General features: G+C 42.8%; 1 protein-coding gene across 2 annotated transcripts in view; it reads right to left on the reverse strand.

Annotated features, from left to right (window-relative positions):
• Nucleotides 1–25,292, reverse strand: part of LOC122706945 (neuronal acetylcholine receptor subunit alpha-7) — a 141,048-nt gene that overhangs the window by 52,080 nt on the left and 63,676 nt on the right. For both annotated transcript variants that reach the window (XM_043922550.1, XM_043922549.1), the window contains exon 4: nt 23,536–23,645. In XM_043922550.1, coding sequence (XP_043778485.1) covers nt 23,536–23,645 — 110 coding nt within the window. The remainder of the gene's footprint in view (nt 1–23,535; nt 23,646–25,292) is intronic.

Consider the following 25,292-nt stretch of genomic DNA (forward strand, 5'->3'; position numbering starts at 1 on the left):
AGAAGCAACCAACCGGACATGGGCAACAGACTGATTCCAAATTGGGAAAGGAGTATGTCAAGGCTGTATATTGTCACCTTGTTTATTTAACTCATATGCAGAGTACATCATGTGAAATGCTGGACTGGATGAATCACAAGCTGGAATCAAAAGACAGCCAGGAGAAATATTAATAACCTCAAGATATGCAGATGACACTACTCTTAAGGCAGAAAGCAAAGAGTAACTAAAGAGCCATTTGATGAAAGTGAAAGGGGAGAGCGAAAAAGCTGACTTAAAATTCAACATTCAAAAAACTAAGATCAAGGCATCCGGTCCCGTCACTTCAAGGCAAAGAGGGGAAACAATGAAAGACTTTATGTTCTTGGGCTCCAAAATCACTGCAGATGGTGACTGCAGCCATGAAATTAAAAGATGTCTGTTTCTTGGAGGAAAAGCTATGACAACCCTAGACAGCATATTAAAAAGCAGAGACATTACTTTACCAACAAAGGTCTATATAGTCAAAGCTATGATTTTTCCAATAGTCATGTATGGATGTGAGTTGGACCATAAAGAAAGCTGAGTGCCTAAGAATTGATGCTTTTGAACTGTGGTGCTGGAGAAGACTCGAGATCCCTTGAACAACAACGAGATCAAACCAGTCAATCCAAAGAAATCAGTCCTGAATATTCAATGGAAGGACAGATGCTGAGGCTGAAGCTCCAATACTTTGGCCACTGGATGTGAAGAACTGACTCATTGGAAAAGACCCTGATACCGGGAAAGATAGAAGACAGGAGGAGAGGGGAACAACAGAGGATGAGATAGTTGGATGGCATCACCAACCCCATGGAAATGAGTTTGAGCAAGCTCTGGGAGTTGGTGATGGACCAGGAGGCCTGGCGAGCTGTAGTCCACAGGGTGGCAAAGAATCAGACATGACTGCATGATGGAACTGAACTGAAAGCAACTTTAAAAGTTCACATCAATACAGGCTTGCCTCATAAAACAAGAAAAATTTCTCCAAAGTAACCTAACTTTACACGTAATGGGACTAGGAAAAGAAGAGCAAACAAGGCTCAGAATTAGTAGAAGAGAAGTAATAATACAGCTTAGGGCAGATATGAAAGGAATAGAGAAAAAACTAGTAGAAAAGATCAATGAAATGAAGACCTGGTTCTTTGAAAAGATAAACAAAATTAACAAACGTTTAGCTAGAGTAACCAGAAAAAAAGAGAGAGGACTCAAATAAATAAATCAGAAATGAAACAAAAAATGCTACAACCTCAGAAATATAAAGGATCATAAGAGATCCAACAAACAATTATGTGCCAACAAGTTGGATAATCTAGAAGGGATAAATTCACAGAAACATGATAACTTCCAACACTGAATCTTAATGATATAGAAAATCTGAATAGACCAATCAATAGCAAAAAGACTAAAACAGTAATAAAAAAATACAATAAAAAACCCAGGACCAGATGGTTCACTGGCTAATTGCACAGAGTAGTTAAAGAAAATTTAATATCCATCTTTCTCAAACTCTTCAAAAATTGAAGAGAAGAGAAACTTTCCACATATATTTTACATAGGCATTACTGTGATACCAAAACCATATGAGGGTATGACAGAAAAAAAATAAAGGCCAATATACCTGATAAACATGTATGTAAATATCCTCAATAAAATATTAGCAAATCTAATCAAACAATACATTAAAAAGATCATATATGATAACCAAGTGAGATTTATTCCAAGGATGAAAGAACAGTTCAAATCCATGTATCAATCAATGTGATACATCAAAATGAAGAATAAAAAGCATATGATCACCTCAATAGACGCAGAACAAGAATCTGACACAATTCAACAACTACTGATGATAAAAATTCTCAACAAAGTGGCCACAGATGTAATATACCCCAACTCAATAAAGTACACATATGACAAACCCACAGCTAACATCATACTCAATGGTGAAAAGCCAAAAGATTTTCCCCTAAGATCAGTAACAGGATAAGGACATCCTTTCTTGCCACTTTTATTCAGCACAGTTTCAGATGTCCTAAGCTAAAGCAATTAGGGAAGAAAAAGAAATGAAAGGCATTCAAATCAGAAAGAACAAAGTAAAACTGTTACTACTTACAGATGACATGATACTATATAGATGTAACTTAAGTTTCCATCATGAATAATCATGGATAACCAAAACAATCTTGACAAAGAAGAAGAAAGCTGGAGGTACCATGCACCTTGATTTCAAACTACAATACAAAGCTATAGTGATCAAAACTGTATGGTACTGGCACATAAACAAACACACAAGTCAATGGAACAGAATTGAGAGCCCCAAAATATACTCACACATATATGGACAATTAATTTACAACAGAGGAGCAAACAACATATAATGGAGAAATGATAGTCTATTAGAGAAATGGTGGAAAAACTTGACAGAACATGCAAAACAATGAAACTAGTCCACTATTTTACACCATCTGTGTGTGTGCTAAGTGGCTTCAGTTGTGTCTGACTCTTTGTGACCCTACGAACTGTAGCCTGCCAAGCTCATCTGACCATGGGATTCCCCAGGCAAGGATACTGGAGTAGGTTGCCATTTCCTCCTCCAAGGGATCTTCTCAACCCAGGAAGTAAACCCTCATCTCTTATGTCTCCTGCACTGGCAGGCAGGTTCTTTACCACTAGTGGCCACTAGTGGGCTACAGTCCATAGGGTCACAAAGGACTACATCAAACTAAAAAGTTTCTGAAGAGCAAAGAAAATTACCATCTAAATAAAAAGGCAACCTCCTGAATGCAAATAGATATTTGTAAATTATATATTTGATATGGAGTTGATATCAAAAATATATAAAGAACTCACACAGAAGATGGCAGAGAAGTAAGACACGGAGATCATTTTCCTCCACAAATACATCAAAAATACATCTGCATGTGGAACAACTCCTACAGAACACCTGCTGAAAGCTGGCAAAAGACCTCAGACTTCCAAAAAGGCAAGCTAAACTCCATATAAAGCAGTAGGGAAAAGGCAGTAAGAAAATAAAGAGGCAAAATGGATACCTTGGGGAGGGAGCTGTGAAGGTGGAAAAGTTTCTGTATACTTGGAAACTTCCTCAGGGACAGGGACAGGAAGGAGATACAGAACCTCAGAGAGGAAAACAGCAATAAGTGCGTGCAAGACAAAGCAGAGAAAATTCGGTAAGAAATCAAAGTTGACCAGCACTTCTCAGCCAAGAAGCTGTTTGCACACTCAAATGGCGAGTACGGGCTGGGTGATGAGGCTCAGACTTTCCTTCAGGGGTTGGACTCCAGGGAGAGGAATGGGGTTGACAATTGTGGAGATACTCTGAGGAAGTTAATACAACATAGCCAAGGGAGTCCAGGGGAAAACCTGGGTCTGCCAGCGAGGTAAGAGATGACTGTCCCAGGAACCCTCTAACTCCATGTACTCCCAGACCACAGGACCAGCCCCCACCACCACTTTGAGAGTTCTGTAGGAGGGATGAGTTGGCTGTGGTCTGTGACTGCAGAGGTGGGCATGATGGCCACCTCAGCAGCTGCCAAGCTGTACACAGGGGCATGTCACTACCCACAACTTTCAGGGAGCCTTTGCATCTTGGCTCTTCCTAGGGACCCATGACCCAAGGCCAATTCATTGGGAGAGCCTGTAGCAACATTCAGCAGGCCTCTATCACCTGAGGCACTCCCAGAATATCCCAATGGTGGCTATCTTACCCCTCCCTCTCCCCAGTCCAACTGAGCAAGTGAGTCCTAATAAGCCTCAGCCTTTGCCCTCTCTTGTCTGGTAAGGGAACAGACACCAGAGGGGTGGGGCCAAAACAAAAACGGAGCCCCGAGGGGCTGTGTGACCAAGAAGAGGAAGGGAATTCACTCTTGCAGCAGCAGGTGCAGTGGATTATCCCCACAACTAGCTTGAGACTGTGGACTTCGAGGGCAATTGTGAACCTTGTGAGCTAGCTGGAGTACAGCCAGATCTGAGTAGGAGATGACCCCACAGTGCCCACAGCAGGTCCAGAGACCATACAATAAATACTGGAGGGCTTTCTGAGAAGATAGACTGACTGGAGCACACTGTGTGGCGAGGACAACTGACATCAAAGGGTAATATTCTTATTACTTTTTGTTCAGTCACTAAGTCGTGTCCGACTCATGGTGACCCATGGACTGCAGCATGCCAGTCTCCTCTGTTCTCCACCATCTCCTAGAGTTTGTTCAAATTCATGTCTATTGTGTCAATGATGCTATCTAACCACCTCATCCTCTGCTGCCCTCCTTCTCTTCTGCCTTCAATCTTTGCCAACATCAGGGTCTTTTCCAATGGGTTGGCCTTTCATATTATGTGGCCAAAGTATTAGAGCTTCATCATCAGCATCAGTCCTTCCAATGAATATTAAGGGTTGATCTCCATAGGGCTGATCTTGCAGTCCAAGGGACTGTCAAGAGTCTTCTCAAGCACCACAATTTGGACGCATCAATTCTTCAGTGTTCATCCTTCTTTATGGTCAAATGCTCATATTGATACAAGACTACTGGAAAAAAACATTGCTTTGAATATATGGAGCTTCATCAGCAAAGTGATATCTCTGTTTTTTAATAAACTGTGTAAGTTGGTTATAGCTTTCCTTTCAAGGAGCAAGCATCTTTTAATTTCATGGCTGTAATCACATTCCACAGTGATTTTGGAGCCCAAGAAAATAAAATCTGTCACTGCATCTACTTTTTCCCCTTCTGGGATGGGATATATCCCATCACTATATGGCAAACAGAAGGGGAAAATGTATACACACACACACACACACATATATATATGTATATACACACACACACATACACACACAATTATGACTGATTCATGTTGTTGTATGGCAGAAGCCAATACAAAATTGTAAAGCAATTCTCCACCAATTAAAAAGTAATTTAAAATTTAAAAAAAAGACCTCACACAATCAATGATAACAAAACAATGCAATCAAAAATAGGCAGTGGATCTGAATAGATATTTTTCCAAGGAAGACATAGAAATGGCCAACAGGAACATGAAAAAAAAATGTGCAGCATCACTAATTATTAGGGAAATGCAAATCAAAACCACAAAGACATAACATCTCACATCTGCCAGAATGGCCATCATCCAAAGGAGAAGAAATAACTAATGTTGGAAATGATATGGGTGAAAGGCAATCTTCTTACACTGTTGGTGGGACTATAAATTGGTACAGCCACTATGGAAAGCAGTAAGGAAACTCTTTTAAAAAATAAGACTAGAACTACCATATGGTCCAGCTATTTTATTTCTGGTCATTTATTCAAATAACCCAAGAACACTAATCTGATTAGATACAGTCACTTCTGTGTTCACTGCAGCATAATTTACAATAACCAAGATATCATAGCAACCTAAGTGTCCACTGATGGAGAATGGATAAAGAAGACACACCCATACAATGGAATACTACTCAGTCCTCAAAAAGAATGAAATCCTGCCATTTGCAACAATATGGATGGACCCTGAAGGTGAAATAAGTCAAACAAATACTGTATGATTTCACTTATGTGTGGAATCTAGAAAAACTAATAATGGTGCAAAATAAAGCAAATACAAACTCATAAGTACAGAGATCAGATTAGTGGTTATCAAACAGGAAGAGGGTTTGGGGGATGGGTAAAATAAGTGAAGTGGGTCAACTATATGGTGGTGGATGGTAACTACACTTGTAGTGGTCATCACTTTGAAGTGTATACAGATGTCAGATTATAATGTATACCCAAAATTAATAGACTGGTTCCAAATAGGAAAAGGAATACATCAAGGCTGTATATTGTCACCATGCTTATTTAACTTATATGCAGAGTACATCATGAGAAATGCTGGGCTGGAGGAAGCACAAGCTGGAATCAAGATTGCTGGAAGAAATAGCAATAACCTCAGATATGCAGATGACACCACACTTATGGCAGAAAGTGAAGAAGAACTAAAGAACCTCTTGATGAAAGTGAAAGAGGAGGGTGAAAAAGTTGGCTTAAAGCTCAACATTCAGAAAACAAGGATCATGGAATCTGGTTCCATCACTTCATGGCAAACAGATGGAGAAACCGTGGAAACAGTGTCAGACGTTATTTTTTGGGGCTCTAAAATCACTGCAGATGGTGACTGCAGCCATGAAATAAAAAGATGCTTACTCTTTGGAAGAAAAGTTATGGCCAACCTAGACAGCATATTGAAAAGCAGAGCCATTACTTTGCCAACAAAGGTCTATCTAGTCAAAGCTATGGTTTTTCCAGTAGTCATATATGGATGTGAGAGCTGGACTATAAAGAAAGCTGAGTGCAGAAGAATTGATGCTTTTGAACTGTGGTGTTGGAGAAGACTTTTGAGAGTCCCTTGGACTGCAAAGAAATCCAGCCAGTCCATCCTAAAGGAAATCAGTCCTGAATGTTCATTGGAAGGACTGCTGTTGAAGCTGAAACTCCAATACTTTGGCCACTTGATGAGAAGAGCTGACTCATTTGAAAAGACCATGATGCTGGGAAACATTGAAGGTGAGAGGAGAAGGGGACAACAGAGGATGAGATGGTTGGATGGCATCACCGACCCAATGGACATGAGTTTGAGTAAACTCCGGGAGTTGGTGATGGACAGGGAGGCCTAGCATGCTGCAGTCTATGGGGCTGCAAAGAGTCTGAGTGACTGAACTGAACTGAACTGATGTCTACAAGCAACCATGGAAACTGAAAATTCTATACTATAAATTGCTATAATTAAATGAAACTCTTAAATATAAATTTAACAAAACATTTATAGAAACTGTATGCTGAAAATTACAAAATACCCATGAAAAAAAATCATAGAGTTAAACCACAATCACACATTGGGAGAGGCAACAGAGTATGTCAATTCTCCCCCAAATAATCTGTAGGTTTAACAAAGTGGCTATCAAATTTCCGGTAAGGTTTTTTGTAGACATAGACAAGGTCACTCTGAATTTATAGAGACATAGGCAAAGGAACTAAAAGAGCTAAAACAATTTTGAAAAATAAGAATAAACTGAGAGGAAAAACACTACTTAATGTTAAACATTACTTAAAACTAAAGGAAGCAAGACAACATCACACCAGTTGATGAAGGGACACAGATCAAAAGAACAGAACAGAGAACCTAACAGCACACCCACACAGATATGCCCAACTGACTCTGACAAAGACTTAAGGCAATTCAAAGGAGGAATATTATAACCTTTTCAAAGAAAGGAGCTGGACAACCTGGAAAACCATAGGCAGAAAGAATTCAGAATGAAGTCTCACACATTATACAAGAATTCACAAAAATTAACTCAAAATGAATCACAGACTTATATGAAATCCTTAACTATAAAACACAGAAGGAAACAGGAGAGAATCTTCAGGATATAGGTGTAGGCTAAGATTTCTTAGACTTGATACCTAAATACAACCCATCAAGAAGAGTCATTTAAATAAAAATATTTAAAATGTTACTCTGTGAAAAATCCAGTTAAGACTGTAACAAGACAAGCTACAGAAGAATAAAAAGTAGTTTCAACAGATATTCAACTAGAGTCATATCAGAATATAATATATGAAGAATTATCAAAATGCAAGAGTAAAAATAAATAAAATCAACAATGATAAAATTAGAAAAAAGGCAAAATAAATGAACAGATACTTGATTAAAGAGGATATGCATACCTAATAAACACATAGGAAAATGTTCAACATTTTCCCATCACTAGTCATTGTGGAAATGCAAACTAAAACCACAATATTACTACATACCTATGAGAATGACGAAAGTAATAAATAATGATAACATAAAATTCTTGTGAAGATACAGTATAGCTGAGTCATGTATTTCTGAGGAGAATGTAAATGGTATAGGCCTACTGAAATGGATAAGTAGTTTCCTATAAAACTAAACAGCCATGAATTATACAACCCAGCAACTGTAATCTTGTCTAATTTATACCAGGGAAATAAAAACTTATGTTCACATAAAAACCTGTACATGAATGTTCATAGTAGCTACGTTTACAATAGCTTAAAACTGTAAACACCACAAATGTCCCTCACAATGAATGGATATTTAAACATATGTTGTACATCTATACCATGGAATGTTATTTAGCCACTCTCAAAAGGTTAACAGTTCATTTATATAATATTACTGAAATGCCATAATTATATATGCATCAATTCAGTTCAGCTCAATCGCTCAGTTGTGTCCAACTCTTTGAGACCCCATGGACTGCATCATGCCAGGCCTCCCTGTCCATCCCCAACTCCCGTGTGTGTATGTGTGTGTGTGTTTGTGTATGTAAAATGACACCACTATTGAGGGAAGAGGGGGATGGAAATGAAGCAATTAGACTTTGTAATGGCTATTGATACTAGTCTTTTGAACCATGAAGACTTTTTTTTTTCTTGCCCTCAGTCTGAAGTTGGTTTTTACATTAAGTGAGGTAAAGAGTCAACAAAGCCAAGACAAAAAGAAAATCACAACGTCTTCTGGAAGGCCGGGAAGAGGCCACCTGCCACAAGTCTTTAGAGGCACTCACTGGAAGTCTAGGGCTTCTCTCATAGATCAGTAGGTAAAGAATCTGCCTGCATTGCAGGAGACCCGGGTTCAATCCCTAGGTCAGGAAGATCCCCTGGAGAAGGAAATGGCAACGCATTCCAGTATCCTTGCCTGGAAAATCCCATGGGCAGAGGAACCTGGTGGGCTGCAGTCCATGGGGTCGCAAAGAGTTGGGCATGACTGAGTGACTAACACTTTCACTTTCTTTACTGGAAGTCTATAAAATGGAGCCCATTCTGTGTTCTGCTTACTAAGAACATCAAAGGAACTTTGTTATAGTCATAACACATCTTGCCTGTTTATTACAGAGTGGATAGGGAATCCTGTAATAATTCACTAAAGTTCTCTGAAACTACTGCATCCTGGAGAGATGAAAAGCAATACCCAGGTATGTATCAGGGAGAAGCACTCAGATGGTTAGAATTAAGTCCCATTTGTTCTTTCGTCATTGGCCACCAATAATGTAAGCATCCTTCATCATTCAGTTTGTCTCTCTCTCTCTCTCTACACAGCGAGAGAGAGACAAGAATTTAATTAAGGTTATTGTATGGGCTGAAATTCCTGATATCAAACCCCCAAATTCCTCCTAGTTTCCACCTAATTAAAGATATGCAAGTATATCTTGAGTATTCATGCCCCGCAGGTCAGAGTCTATCAAACTTTGGTCCATGGGCCACTTAGTAGCATATTCCTCAGCTGTACTCCACATCTGCTGTAGCCTACCCTGGGAGGGGTGGGGAGGCAGAGATGAAGCCCTCACTGCTAACAAGTACTTAGGAGCTTCTTAGGCAGAGCAGAAGTCAGAAAATCAAATCAGAAAAGTCTAAATGAGTAGGAGAATCGAGAGTACCCATATTGGCTGCAAGGACTCAGAGGACTACCCCAAAGAAAGCTCTGAGCAGCCTGGGAATTTTTAAAGCTCACTGTCTGTCTCCTCATGAACCTTCTGACCTGCTGCAGGAGGACTGCAGATATTACTAGCACGGGGGCAGAGTGGTTCTAGGTTCTAGATCCTGGCCCTGGAACTCCCCTGCAGCAATGGTGCTTCTGGTTATATACTCTTTTAGGTGTGACAGCTCAGATGCTGAAGAGTCTGCCTACAAAGTAGCAGACCCCAGTTCGTTCTGTGGGTTGGGAAGATACCCTAGAGAAGAGAATGGCTACCCATTCTGGTATTCTTGCCTGGACAGGCAAGAGGAGCCTGGACAGAGGAGCCTGGTTGGCTATATATAATCACAGGATATAATAGAGTCGGACACGACAGAGCAACTAACATTTTCACTTTTCTTATGTGCTCTGGTGAGTTTTTAATCCCAGATAGGCAAAGATGGATGAAATTCATAGACTTACTATGTATTCATGTTAGACAAGGAAGCAAGTACATAATCTTAACAGAGACAGAACAACTGCTAAATTCAGCTCTCATGGGCTGGTGCATTTGTCCCAGATTTACCCTCAATATTTCACGGTTATCCTCCTCACTGTTTTCCATTTTGCTTCCCTGTTAGTCACTGATGTGTAGCTATTATTTCATCTTCCTTACTCAACTCTACTTAGTTCCAAGTCTGTCAGCAGAATCTATTTTTAAGCCAATAATCAACTAGAAGTAACAGGCAGCCGTTGTGTCTTCCTGCTATATTTAGATCTCTTATTTTTCATTTGTTCTTGTCCGTGCTCTGGCTACACCCTCCAGCAGAGCGCTGACAGAAGAGGTATCTGCTACTTTTGCTTTCTGTTTGACTTGGACGTGGATCTAACTTCTCAACTGCAAGTTTATGTTTGCTGCAGTTTTCTTGTGGATTGTATTTATACAGTCATTAAAGTTTCCTTTTAGTCTTGCCTTATAATGTGTTCCATGAAGAATCAGAGCTGAAATTAATATTGTTTTTCTGACTCTGTTAATTTGTTTCCTTTTTTCAACATGGATACAAACTAACATGAACTGTTACTAAACCTACCAAATTAATCCATCCTTGCCTACCTGGGATAAAAATTATGTGATATTTTTCATTCAGCGTGCTGCTGGAATTCATCTGGTTATATTCTTTTAGGGTAGCTGCATTCTTATTTACATGTAAGATCTGTCAGCTGTTGCCTTCTGTTGAGATGTCTTCACCATGCTACCTTAATATGTATTAGCTTTATAAATTTTCCATTTTTTAATCCATGGTCCAGAATAATTTATTCAACATATATTTATCTATTCCTTGATGCTATGTAAAAATGTACTTTTTAAAATTTAAATATTTTCCAAACATTTCCAATTTTATGTATTTTAAGTCTATTCTGATTTTATACTTCTTAGCCATATTTAGTAATTTTTATTTCCCTACAATATCACCTGCTACCATCAGGTGTTCAATTTATGTATATGTTCTTTCATTCATTCACTTTTTAGATGTTTTCAAAGAACTAGATTTTCATTTGGAATTCCCGTTTTTATAAACGTGTACGTTTTTGTTTTAGCCTTGAAAAGATATCAGATTTAGCAGTATGCTTATTCAACAAATAAAAACTAAAGACAGAGGACAAGAAAAGGAACAAAATGAGTATCTTTTGTATTGATTAAAGGCAAGTTTACTGAGAAAACAATGTGGTCCTGAACTGCTATATCTGCTATCTTTCTGTGGCATTTTACAGATATACCTTCTTTGATAGCTTTATTTTTATTATGCTCAATCATTTTGATTAAAATCTATCTTATGAACATGTCATAGAGTTGGTTTTTGTTTGTTTGCTTTCAACCAATTAGAAAGTCTATTTTGTTTTGGGAATTGTTATGGGACTTAAATCTACTTGCATTTTTCTAATTAGTGATTGTTTTACTTTCTGCTATTCTGTAAGTTATCTTTTTACCATTGATATTGCTTATTTTTCTATTCATGCATTAGGTGCACTGACAATTTTTTCTTTCTCATTTTGTGTTTAGTGGTTTGGACGCTATTACCATTTCTTTTCCTCTGTTAGCTACTCAGATATTCAACACATTGATTCACTTGTACTATTTGAAAATGTTGTACCTTTGTGCATCTAACTAAGGAATGCGTATCATTCATGTACCAGAAAAGCCCCACAGCAAACTTCCACTGTTACTGCTCTGTGTCTCCATCTCTTACCAACCAAATCTCTGCTATTATTCATATTTAAAATATTATCAAATATTTAAACTTAACTATGACTTTCAGAGGTTCTCTGTTAACAATTTCTGACTGTTCCAGTCAGTATTTGAACCAAGATTTTCTCTCCCTTTTCTTTCCAAGCTCAGCAAGTTGGAGACCCACTCCTGACCATGAAGCCAGCACCACAGGATTCCCTCTGCCTCCAGCTCCACCTGACGAGTTTTGTTCCCAGAATCTCCCAACCCTCCCCAGCTACCTGGGGGAGGCAACAAAATCTTCCTTGGTTTATTCTTATTTTGCTGAAATATATCCTTGAGTAATTCTTTCAGACGGAACTGAAATGACTTGAGTCTTTACAAACTTGAAACTTCCTTAGGTTTTCATTTATTTATTTATTTTTTTGTCTGCTGTGGTGAACTCCTCTAGTGTATTTTTCAGTTTATTTATAATTTCTCTTTGGCTGTTGTTGTTGTTCAGTCGCTAAGTCATGTCGGACACTTTGCAACCCCACGGACTACAGCATGCCAGGTTTCCCTGTCCTTTACTGTCTCCCAGAGATTGCTCAAACTCATGTCCATTTAATCAATGATGGCATACCACCATCTAATCCTCTGTTGCCCCTTTCTCCTCCTGCCCTCAAGTCTTTTCCAGCATCAAAGTCTTTCCTAATGAGTCAGCTCTTCGTATCAGGTGGTCAAAGTATCAGGGCTTCAGCTTCAGCATCAGTCCTTCGAATGAATGGTCAGAGTTGATTTCCTTTAGGATCAACTGGTTTGATCTTCTTACAGTCCAAAGGACTCTCAAGAGTCTTCTCCAGCACCACAATTTGAAAGCATCAATTCTTCAGTGCTCAGCCTTCTTTACGGTTCAACTCTCACATCCATACATGACTACTGGAAAAACTGTAGCTTTGACTATGTAGACTTCTGTCAGCAAGGTAGTATTGCTGCTTTTTAAAATGCTGTCTAGGTTTGTCATAGCTTTCCTTCCAAAGAGCAAATGTCTTTAAATATCATAGCTGCGGTCACCATTCACAGTGATTTTGGAGCCCAAGAAAAGAATTTGTTACTGTTTCTACTTTTTCCTTATTTATTTGCCATGAAGTGATAGGGCCAGATGCCATGATCTTAGTTTTTTGAATGCTGAGTTTTAAGCCAGCTTTTTTATTCACCTTTTTCACCTTTATCAAGATTCTCTTTAGCTCCTCTTCACTTTCTGCCATTAGGGCAGAATCATCTCCATATCTGAGGTTATTGATATTTTTACTAGAAATCTTGATTCCAGTTTGTGATTCAACCAGTTGGCACTGTGCATGATGTACTCTGCATATAACTTAAATAAGCAGGGTGACAATATACAGCCTTGATGTACTCCTTTCCCAACTTTGAACCAGTCCATTGTTCCACATCACTGTTATCTTCAATAAAAGACTATAAATCATGCTAAAAGATAACGGGAGCAGTGTAAATTGGATACTCCTTCATGACAGATTGGTATAGAATGTGAAGGAGAAAAGAGAATGATAAACTCTATGGGTTATGACCCATCATCCACACTGCTGCTCCAAACAAGCCAGAATTACTGGTGCTGGGACTGAATCTCTCCATCTAGAGCTGGGAGTGCCAAGCATTAAGGCCTCTAGCAATCTCCTACTACACCAGGGTCATGGACCCCAGTGCTGCATCCACTCACTGTAATTTGTTGCCTTCCATGTGCTTTTTGCCATTCACTTTTGGTTAAAAAAAATAAAAAATAAAAAACATATGAATAGAATGTGGTACCTTTGTCAAAGCTCACCGGCCAGAGGCGAGAAACCTGAGCGTTAAACTATATTTGCCATGTGACGTGATGCTGAGAAACACTAAGTTCTCTGAGGCCCACCACATCCCAGAGGCAGAGATGGCACAGGATGTCAAGGGCAGAGTCCTGGAGGAGAAGTCCGGCTGGATGGATCTGAATGCCTTACTGTACTTCATCCTGGCCTAATATCCTGTTCATTACCTCCTTCCTTGAATTAAAAGCAATGCATTGGGGGTCCTGCAACATTTGTTCCCTCCCAAGATTGCCACTCACTGTCTGCTCTGAGTCCCAAGCCATGGCCTTATCTAAAGTTTCTGCATGAGGTGTCCTGTCCTGTTGGCTTCCAAGCCTTCATCTAACTGTTGTCTCCTTGTAGCCACTTGTCCTGGGAGGACCACATACTTTATTACCTAGGCTGGGCCACTCTTAAAAGTGAAAGGGATACAGTTAACAGCTGTGGCAGGACTGCCCCTGGCAGAAGGGTCCTATCTGGCCCCTCCCCAGAAACAACCTCTCTCCCCCTCCCACTAGATGACAATCTCTCTCCTCCAGAGCTTTCTAAGATGCCAGACCCCTGACTCACATTATCTTTTCTATAAGATGAGCCCTTGTCTTAGACCCATGATGAGGTCATCAAGTGTTGCAAAAGTCAAAGGTTTGGGAGTCTGTCCTGTGTTTCACATACCCCGACACCTTGGTCCTGTGTTTCAGAAACAGTTTCTTTAATTGCGAGTGAGGGAGAATAACTCCACAAGACGTCACTGCAGTCAGGATTCAGATCAGGCGAGCCCACCAGGATACAGCCACGTGTGACTGACTACAAACGCCTCAAGGACAGTGAAGGTGTGTCCTCAGACGATTCTCCTGAGCAGAACTGACAGCATCAGCCACACACCCTCCTGGAGGCTCTGCCCCACAGCCTGGTTCCTCCAGATTTCAAGGCATGCCATGGACACACTCAGCTTGACCTGGCCCCTGCTCAGCTGAGGTCCTGGGGACTTCGGAAGAGACCCAGCACCCCCTCCTACCATGTCTTGTCCTCGTCAATCACAACTTTCTCTGCTCTCCTTCCTCTGCGCGGGTGGCCAGTGAGCAGAGACTGGGTGTGTGTGCGGGTCTGTGTGTGTGTTAATCCAAACCGCTCAGTGACGTCCGACTCTTGTTACCCCACGGACTGTAGCTGTAGCCTGGGTAGGCACTGGAAATCCTGTAGGGACCCCCATAGCAGGCTGGGGAGAGGGCAGGCTGAGGGCTGACCTTGGCCCCTCCACTCCCGCAGGAGGCTCCGGAGGATGACCAAACTCCCCATTGAATTCCTGTCTCACGTATTTACTACACAGACCCTTACAGCCAAGTTGGCTCCGTGTCTGATGTCAGGATGATCAATAAACTCATCTGCCAAAGCCAGTCTCTTGGGCTGGATGGCTCTTACCGCCCTCAGGGTGCAGGGAGTGGGGGGCGTCCTGAGGCAGTCTGGCACCACGGGTATGGAAGACAGTGTTAAAGGGCCACCCTGGATGCAAAGCCATCCCTAGAAAACTCTGCTGGGTGCAGTGCCTGGCTCTCTGAAATTCTGCTCCAGCTCTGACCCAGCAGCTTGCATTCTGTCATTCCAAGCTGACCAGCAAGGAACTTGTTCAAGGAAAATTCAGTTGTCTACGATGAGGAAAGATCATCAAGAAGTGATGGTCTGAGAATCCCTCAGTGGCTCTGAAACTGGGAGAAGCCAGGCTCACCACTTTCAGAAAGAAAGACAAGGCTGAGAAAGAATGGCCAGAGAAGTTCTGAAAATGGAGTCTATTCTGAGGGAGGGAGAGAGGAGTGATTTCAATTTGTCTAACTTGTGGAAAAATAAAACACAAGAGCTCTAAAAGCACAACTAGAGGCAAGTACTCTGGAGTCAGGCATGTCCTGCTGGGTGAACTCAGGCAAGTGGCTGAACTTCTCTGTGCACTGGTTTCCTGCACTTTGGTTTCCCTGGTGGCTCAGATGGTAAAAAAAAAAAAAAAAATCTGCCTGTGATGTGGGAGACCTGGGTTCAATCCCTGGGTTGGGAAGATCCCCTGGAGGAGGGCATGGCAATCCACTCCAGTAATCTTGCCTGAATCCCCATGGACATAGGAGCCTGGTGGGCTACAGTCCATGGGGTCACAAAGAGTTGGATACAACTGAGCAATTAAGCACACACACAGTCTTGCCCTGAGATGTGAATGCTAACACAGGCTTTGGAGCCATTCAGCCCTTTGCATAGAGTGGAGCAAAGTCAAGGTCACTAAAGATCTGCAAGTGCAGTCCATGCTGTGAGGAGAGGCTGGGCTCCAAATCAGGATGAGGCAGCCAGGTCTCTGGGCTCCTGGCTGCTGAATGAGTGTGCACATCCACGTGCCCTCCATCCTCTGACTTTACCAAGATACTGGAGGAACCAACACAGATAAAACACAACCACTGCTGTAAGCTGGGAGGAGTGTACAAGCAGAAAAGAAGCGATAATAACTTCCAAACAAGATAATCATGGGATGGAAATCAGTTGCTAGCAAGTCAGAGAAAGAATATGAATTCGAATTTTGACCACTACTGAGAGCAAAAAAGGAAATGCAATTCTACAGAGGCTCTCCTGTCTCATTCAAAGTACAAGCAAAGACCTGGTAGACTAGGGCAGCACCTGTTGTATCTCTGATCCTCTCACCTGACTCGTGCCCATGAATCTGGACCCTTCTCTTCCAAGGACAGATCTAGATGACAAGCTCCTGCCTCAGGGTAATCTAAAAAAGATACATCTTATAAAGATAAAATCACGACACACAAATAGAAAATGAACATATTTGTGTCAAAGACGTTTTTTAAGTCATTAATTAATGAGGGAAACAGGAAGGCATGAAAATCCAATTCTGAGGAGCATCCAAAGGGCAGACCCATAGACAGAGGCGACCAGGAACGCTGATCCCATCTATTCACAGAGAAGTCAGTCCATCAGACAGAATCCATTTGCTTCTCAATGGACTGGAATCATTTCCATCACTACCAGTCTGAGAACTTGCAAAGTTGAAAGGTGGTTCAAGGACCATGGCCTACTGACCACTAGAGCATCTGATAACCTGGGAGGTGCAGGTGACCTCACATGGAGATGCCACAGATGCCTGCTTATCTTTCTCTCCTTCACCGTTTTATTTATTTTATGATGGTAATGATGTTTTGCATTTCAAAGCTTTTTACCACCTTTCCTGACACGCCTAGGAGCCTGTTCTTTCTGCCAAGAGCATTCGCCTCCCTGATGCTCTGATTTTTTTCATGACCTCCCTCTCTAGTCTCACAGCCCACATCTGGCTCCAGTATGTGTGAGGCTCCCTCCCCAATTCTTACAGCCCTCCAAACTGGGTGCATGTTCTCCCCTCTCTCTCTCCCTTTCTCTAGAGGGCAGGGAGTTTTCTCTATCTTGATGGCTGCTGTATCCTGGGATCCTAGAACAGTGTGTGACAACAGCATGTAAGCCTTCATTAAATATTGGGTGAGCAAAGAGACAAATGAAAAACAAACATCAACAGCAGCAGGGGTGAGAAGGGGGAGGCCTGGATGGACACAGGTTGGCAGGTTCCACTCACTTTCTAAAAACTCTGCCCTCTTGCCACTTCACGTTATTTACAAACAGTTTCCCTCCAGATTAGGTCAGATTTGATAATGGAGATGTTATCACAGCACTCCCTAAAGCCTCCTTCTCTAAGATCCAAAGCTGGAAAGTTACCTTTGTTCACCTGGAGATTCCTGTCCCCATCAAGAGATATGATGTCCTTTTAGTGATGCCTCCACCCTGACCCCCCGCCCCAGGCCAGCCACGGCTGCGTGATGGGCCTGGGAGCACCAACTCCAGGACCCTCTTCTGGAGCCAATGGCAGCGACAACACTGAGTCTAAGATATTCACTCCCTAAGATTCCATTCCATACATGGACCGTTATGAGACCATGATTTGACCCAGGGGAGAAATTGCCACTCACAAGGATGCAGGTCCCTCCTCATTTCTATTACCTTTGCTACCTACCTGCCTCCTCCACTTTGCCTGAGTCCCAGGATGCTTCCCCATCACTCAATCACTGCTGCCCTCCCCACAGGAGCCAGGATGGGATCTCCAAACAGGCCAAGGTGAAAATGACTGGAACTTCAGTGGCCAGCTCACCTGCACTGAGCTGACCATGCCGACAGCCATCCTGTCCGTGTCCGAGGCCCTGACAGCTACCCAGCCAAGAACTGGCATCCCTGCCCAAGGCTCCTGTTCATGCATGGGACAGGCAAGCAGAATGACATTCCTGGAAGCAGCTGTCAATCTATCACAGAAGGAAGTTGGCAGATAAGCATCCTGGACATCCCCTGTGGGAATGGACATCCCACTGCCCACAGCAGTAGCTTTTTAAAGCATCCTGTATTGTTTTCCCTCCCTTCCCTGTCCCACTTAGTCTCTCAAATTATGTGCACTCAAATCCTCATCTTGGGCTGATGTCCAAGGGACCCTAAGACACTTAGGGAAGAGAATAAATTCTATGTCATTAGTGACTCATTGATCACCACAATTACAAACCCTTGGGGGTCAGATCACACTGCACCCAGGTTTTGTCCTTTGTGTACCGCCCTCCCCTCCCTCCAGGCTCTGCCATTAGCCACAGGGTCAGGGGAATATGTGACAGAAAGAGGGCTGGTGCCAGAGGCCTGCAGCCTCAGAGCCAGACAGACAGGAGCCTGCAGACGTGTGAATGTAGTTTTGTAGAGCCTATAAAAAGAAGATGGTTGACACCCCACGCAGTCCTAAAAATACAGAGTCAACAAAAACATCAGCAAATTACATTCATCAACGAAGATTCCATTACTGTCACAGGATTTTCTGATGAAACAGCTCAAGAACTGAGAAGCCCAGAGAGACTGAGGCAGCCACCCAGGGTTGCACAATGCAGGGGTGGCCAAGATATTGCTGGGGTTCAGACTTCTCTCTGCAAAGCGACGCTGATACCAGTCAGGCTTTTCATTCCACCCAAAAGGCACTGTAGCTTTTCCTAGGTCATGACTCATTCTGGGGGAAGCCATTTACCACACCATGAGGACATTCAACTCATAGAGAGGTGCATGTATCTAAGAATTAAGACTCCTAAGGGCCAACATCAACTTGCCAGCCATCTGCGTGAATCACCTGGTTGGACACCCCAGTCAGGCTCCCTGTTGACTGCAGCCCCAAGCCAATATTGGGCTGAAACTTTATGAGACCTGGAGCCAGACCACCTACTGGACCCCTCCCTAAATCCTTGAGCCACAGCAACCGGGAGAGGTTACAATGATTCTTCTTGTTTTAAATTTTGGAGTGATATGTCCTGCAAAGACAGGAACTACAGTAAATACCATTTGTCCCAATTAGGATTGGTTGGGATTCCTTTACCTGATGACTGGTATTTTTTATAATTTCTGGAAAATTCCCAGCCATTATTTCTTTAAACATTGCTTTTCCCTCGTTTTCTCTATTATTTCTTAGACTCCAATTAAACACTTTAAGAACATCTCAGTCTATTCTGCAAGTCACAGCATTTCTCTTATTTTTCATCTTTGTGCATCTCTTTGCTACGCTCTGTATCAACAGCTTATTGTGTCTTTCAGTTCACTGTGAACCATCTGCCATTTAACCTATTACACTTTTCAAATTGATATATAATTTACAAGCAGCAAGCACAGATTTTTGGTGTGTGGCTTGCATTGAATTTTGATGCAGATTATATTCATGTAACTATAACCACCATAAAGTCAAGATATAGACACTCCCGTTATCTCAGAAAATTCCCTTATGCCCCTTTCCTCTGTCTCTCCCAGAGGTAACCACTTTATTGATTTGTATCCCTTATTCTAGAACATCAATAAATGTAATCACACAGAAGATTAAAAGCCAAAAAGGAGGGAGGAAAATGGTAACAAGTCATCCAGGATCGCCACTCACTTTGAGTAAGGTTGTGTTCAGACAAATTCTGGAACTACAGGCTTAAACTAAAGCAGAATGATGCAAACAAGAAACCACTGGGTTCATCATCTAGCAGGGATGCTGTTATTAGCCCTGGTCCTCCCCTCAGAGCCACCCAGCCAACCGGTGGGCAATAAACTTGTTCACCATCCATTGGGAGAATAAAGCAGCCCATCCCAGAAATGATGCACAGACCCTATTAGGCAGTGACCCAGCCTCTTCAAAGCACAGAAAATGGATTCTATCTCAAAAACCATGTGGGGCTCACACCTGGACTACAAAATTGAGCTGGAATAGGAGGAGAAATGTTACATACATCTGGGTGATGTTTCCCCTGCCGTGAATCAATGCCCCCCTCCAAACCATGGCTCACACAGAAGGGCGTCCCCTCCTTCAGGAAGTGCCCCCACCTTCGCCATACACATGTAACGAGACATCGCCTCACTGAGGAAATACATCAGCTTGAGTGAGAATCTTTGGCTGGAGGAAAGTACTAAACTCAACATCTCTCAAAATCTCCCATAACAGAATATCAGAGAGTCAGGATCTCACTAAACTCAGGCCTGTTTTTACTCCTTCCTGTGTCCATTTCTGGACTCAGATACCAAGGCTCCTATCTTCCGGGCTGCCAATGTGACTTTCCTCCTTCTCTTTCTTCCCTTGTTGGGTTTAGCAGCATCAGCATCACACAGGTCACCCCCTTCACTCCTCTGCCTCATGCCTGTACCCCACCCTCCTTCCATCTTGTCCGTACACGCTTAGTTGTGAGGTGCTTTCCAGGAGCCCATGAAGGGGGGGGGCAGCGCCTGCAGGCTGTGGGGCACAGGAACCTCTTTCTAGGAGAGCATGTGACAGAGAGAGGTGTCTGGAGTCAAGAGAAGGTAGAGCCCACACTGAGGGGTCAAGGATAAATGACGGGAGTTGGGGAACATCCCTGAGCTGACCACCAGCAGGTGGAAGGGGAGGTGGCGGAGTTTAGGGTGGTGGTGTCCACACATACCTGGGGCAAGAGGAGTGGCAGCAGGGGGAGCCCAGTGTCTCCCTGTCCTCCTGGCCCCACAGGCGCCCTGAACTGAGCGCCCCTTCATTATGTACGCATGCCTGCTTTGGTCCTTCTACTCCCCCCAGTCTTCTCTCTGACCTTTCTGTGTCATCACTGTCCCTGCTCAGTCTGGACAGCTGGTCTCCCCAGGGCAACCTCCCTGCCTCCCTCCCTGGTGCCCTGGAGAAGGGCACTGACTTCTCCTCCCTTCTCTGGGCCCCTCCCTACTTTGCCCAACAGGTCCAGGCGAAGGGCTGGTCTGAATTCCTACCCTGGGTCCCTAAGGGCCAGGCAGCCCCCACTTCATGCCTCTCCCGGAGTCACCAGACCACGTGAAAAAGGCTCAGGCAGGGGAGAGGCGCTCAGGTGGTGGAGGTACTGCCCCGGCTGAGCCCCCACCCACAGCACCTTCACCACCACCACCAGCTCTGGGGGTGTACCCCCACACGCAAGCTCATATGAGCTCCAGCCACTGCCTGCTGCCAACATCTCATAGAACAGACAAGCAGCCACACAGGCCCAGCCAGCTCCCATGGTGAGAAATAAAAGGCGTAGTGGTGTTTTTTTTTTTTTTAAGCCACTAAATTCAGAGTCACTTAAGCAGTGAAAGATAACTGATGCTGTGTCTGCAGCTGGCTTCGGTAACTTTCATAACCTTCCTACCCAACACCGTGCTAATGTGGACATGCCAGCCATGCAGTCAACAGTTATTTTAGGTAAAAAGTCCCACATCTCACTTCTCAGATGAAAATTAATGCAGGAGAGGAGGCAGTCTCTATAGACACTGTGCTACAGGCTGGTGGAGGTAGTCAGCAGGTATATGGAAAGGAGAAGAAGAGGGGAGATGGTTATACGGAGCTCCTGGGGAAATACAAGAGGAAGAGGGGATAGATTATTCCTGGGGGCCTGGTCCCTGGTGGCATCTGTCAGACAGAGATGGCTGCATCTTTGTTCCTTGAAATTCAAGTATGTATAGCATACTTGGAAACTCTTCATTAGTTAGAATGTCAGAAACGCCAAACATTTAATGGGGTTTAAGATCTTACAGGTAAGTCATAAGAACCACCACTTCAAGCCTCATTGTTAAAAACTCTACCTTATTTATTTTTGATTTCAGATGAAAAAACTGCATTGGGAACAGTGAAAAACATTATTGGCATTTCTTTTTAAAATGTCAAACCATTTTACTTAAAGCTGAGATTCTCATCCCCATGCCTTTGAGCACACAACTACCTTTACAGATTGTTTACTCTTTGTTGAATACACCAAGCATGCTATGTACATCTGCAGTTCATTCTTTCAGACTGTGAGGTTGGCACTTACCCTATTGGGCAAAGGAGGCATCTGAGACTTACAGACATAGTAAATATTATGGCTAAGATTTACACCCACTTAGTCCATCCAAACCCTTGTCCTTAAGCAGTCAATGGCAATATTGCTGTTATAGACTGAACTGTCTCCCCTTGAAAGTCACAGGCTGAACCCCTAGCTAATTCACATGCCCAACTATCTCCAAGTGAAACTGCAGTTGGAGGTGGAATCTTTAATGAGGTAAAACTAAGTTAAAATGAAGTCATCAGAGTGAACCCTAATCCAACGTGACTAATGTTTTCACAAGCAAAGATGAGGACACAGACACACACACGTGGGGAGACCATGTAAGGACACAGGGAGAATATGGCCATCTACAAGCCATGGAGAGAGGCCTCAGAAGAAATCAACCCTGCAGACCTGCAGACACCTGGATCTAGGACCTCCTCCAAGAGCAAATAAATTTCTGTTGTTTAAGTCACCCAGTTACTGGTTATTTTGTTCTGGCAGCTCTGGGCAACTAATATAGCCCCTAGGAAACAGAGGAGCTAAGGAAGAGGCATGGTAACTCATGTGCTTCTACTCAATAGGGGACTGCTTACTCTGACCTGAGACGCCTTTCAAAACTCGGCTGCCGGAACGAAGTTAAGTTACTGGAAAGTGGTGGCAAAGCAGCAAAGGTAATCTTCTAGAGACAGGCTCAAGGATTCAAATGAAACATCATACCAGTAAGAAAGACAGAGAATTAAAAGTGGATACAAGACATAAAATCACTCAGCCTTCTGGAAGCAGTCCTCATAGGACAAACCCATCAGCTTGTCCTGAGGGATCACTGTGCCCACTGTTTTCCTGAGTCACAAAGGTGCTGGGATTCCTTTTTTCCAAGTGGGACCAGAGACAGCAGCTGTCACTAGGAAATAGCTTTCGTGAGTATTAAGACAGTTATCACATCCTGTATCTTATTGGAAAGAGAGGCTCTGGTTTCCCTTATTTGACTATGTAGTTTAGCAAATAATTTTAGAAATTACTTCAGGAAATTTAATCTGCCTGGATACCCGCCTTCTGGGCTTCCACTCCACAAATCAGATGGCCTTGGCTAACTGACAAATCCTTCTTTTCCTGACCTCTGGAGACAGACTATTAGAAGATGACGACTGTCTTTCTCCCATCAGGTACAGGCTTCCGAGTGTGGCTGGAGATGAGAGCCTTCTGTGCTCAGCCACCCCGCAGTGCTCTCAACTGCACAATGGGCAGTGCATTAAATGAGGACCTGAGTCCAGACAGTGGACTCCAGCCATGAATCCTGTTGACCAGCAATTTCTCTTGCTGTGACTGTAACTGCTGTCATTCAGAGGCAAAGTTATGACTACATGCAAAAATGACTCAGTGCCAATATGAACACAAGTACCTACAAATCCGTAATGCACAGCCCTGCAGACACAGCCATTGAGGGCAGCGTGCTGGATGCTGCAGGCCTGCGTGCTGGGACAGAGAATGCCGGACACAGGACAGATGCTTCCCACAAAGCCTCATGGGGATCCACAATCCCAAATTATAGATAACGTACCCAGCATTTCTATAAAAATACTCAAATATGCTTGACTGTTAAAACACATCCAAGAATAAACTCATTTCTTTCCCTTTTGTCCACTGAGCTTACCTGTTGTAGAGGAGAATGTCTGGCTTCCAGATCTGGCCGTCTGGGAAACGAACCGTCTTCACGCCTGGATACTCAGACGCATTCCACTGTAAATAGTGATCTGTCCAAGTCTGACAAACACAGATGGCAGCATTAGCAGCACTTTGCTTTCTTGCCTGCTAATATATCTTATGAGAGATTATTAGATAAGTTCAAAGCCAAAAAGAGTTCCAGACACTTATTTACATAATTGAGTTGCTATCTGTAAAATATATGCAAACTGGGAATTAAATAATCCCTTACTAAATGACCATGAATAGCATAAAAATCACATTTAAGATCCTGCTGTCACCATGACCATAGTCAGAGGGTAGCATTAAAGTTAATTCCAGTCCACTGCACACCCCCAAGCCCTTCTCTCCTGTAGCAGATGGTTTTTTTCCCTAGCCAAATGAAAACTGTTTCGCTTTCAAAGTTTCGGGACACTTTGGACAAATAAATTCATTATTTCAGTTAGAATAAGAACTAAATTGGAAAAATGTAGAAGATTTATTCCCATAAAACAACTTCATGCAGCTTCAGGGGTACCTCTCAGAAATGTCTAAGGGCCTATATTTGGATTTGAATTACTATTTTCAGGTAGAAATACTGTTTCTGACACCACAACTCAAAAATGCACACATGGGCATTGGTACTAAAACACTGAATCAGGACACGAGGGTACAGAGTAAGGCTCAGGAAATATTTATAAGCACATGAACATGAGTGTGTCTCTCGGGGGCTAAACCTGAAATTGGTTCTTGAGGGATCTTTGTAAGAGGAAGGTCCGTTGCTGGAGTTCTCTGCCCCCGGACCACACACCCCAGAGCTACCTGAGGTCCACTGGCTTTGTAAAGACTGCTCAGGGAGGATCCCATCTGCACTGCAGGGCAACCAGCAGCACCCAGCCAGGACTGCAAGGCTGCCAGGTTTGGACTTACCAGCTCCTACAGGTGTGCATAATCAGAGCAGATGCCATAAAGGCCTCCATCCTGTATTCAGTCCCCCTGGAGCCACCTGCTCTGAATGCAAACTTTCTCAGATTTAAAAAGGTATGTGATGCAACACCAAGCTGGCCCAGGGGCAATTCCTCATAATTAATCATTATTTCTGCAGCAAAACATGTATATTTATACTGAAAATAAATGCCTCGATTACATATCAATTTGTTTGATTTTAGACCTGATCAGTTTGATGTAAAGTCATAAAAACAAAAACAAACAAGCAAAAAACCCTGTCATATTCAGAGCTGCTGAGATTTGAGAATTGCCTCCAAGGGGTTGTGGGTCTAGAGCTACTGAAACTGGCAATAGCAGTCAAAGGGCATGCCCCCGAGATCCCACCATCCTCTGGGAAGGGCAGACGACCATCCTAGTTAGTCAGAGAAGAGGGAATATGCAGGTAAGTATCAGGATTTCTTTACTTTCAATACTTCAGCCACCTGATGCAAAGAAATGACTCATTGAAAAAGACCTTGATGCTGGGGAAGACTGAAGGCAGGAGGAGAAGGGGACATGAGGTGGTTGAATGACATCACCAACTCAATGGACATGAGTTTGAGCAAGCTCTGGGAGTTGGTGATGGACAGGAAAGTCTGGTGTGCTGCAGTCCATGCGGTTGCAAAGAGTCAGACATAACTGAGCGACTGAACTGAACTAACTGATCAGCATTTCAGAGTCATAAACCATGAGAAGGATATATTGATACTTAAATTGTTGAAGTATCCCTGGTAACTCAGT

The sequence above is a fragment of the Cervus elaphus genome, chromosome 13 (assembly GCF_910594005.1).
Source record: "Cervus elaphus chromosome 13, mCerEla1.1, whole genome shotgun sequence".
Classification (NCBI taxonomy): domain Eukaryota; kingdom Metazoa; phylum Chordata; class Mammalia; order Artiodactyla; family Cervidae; genus Cervus; species Cervus elaphus.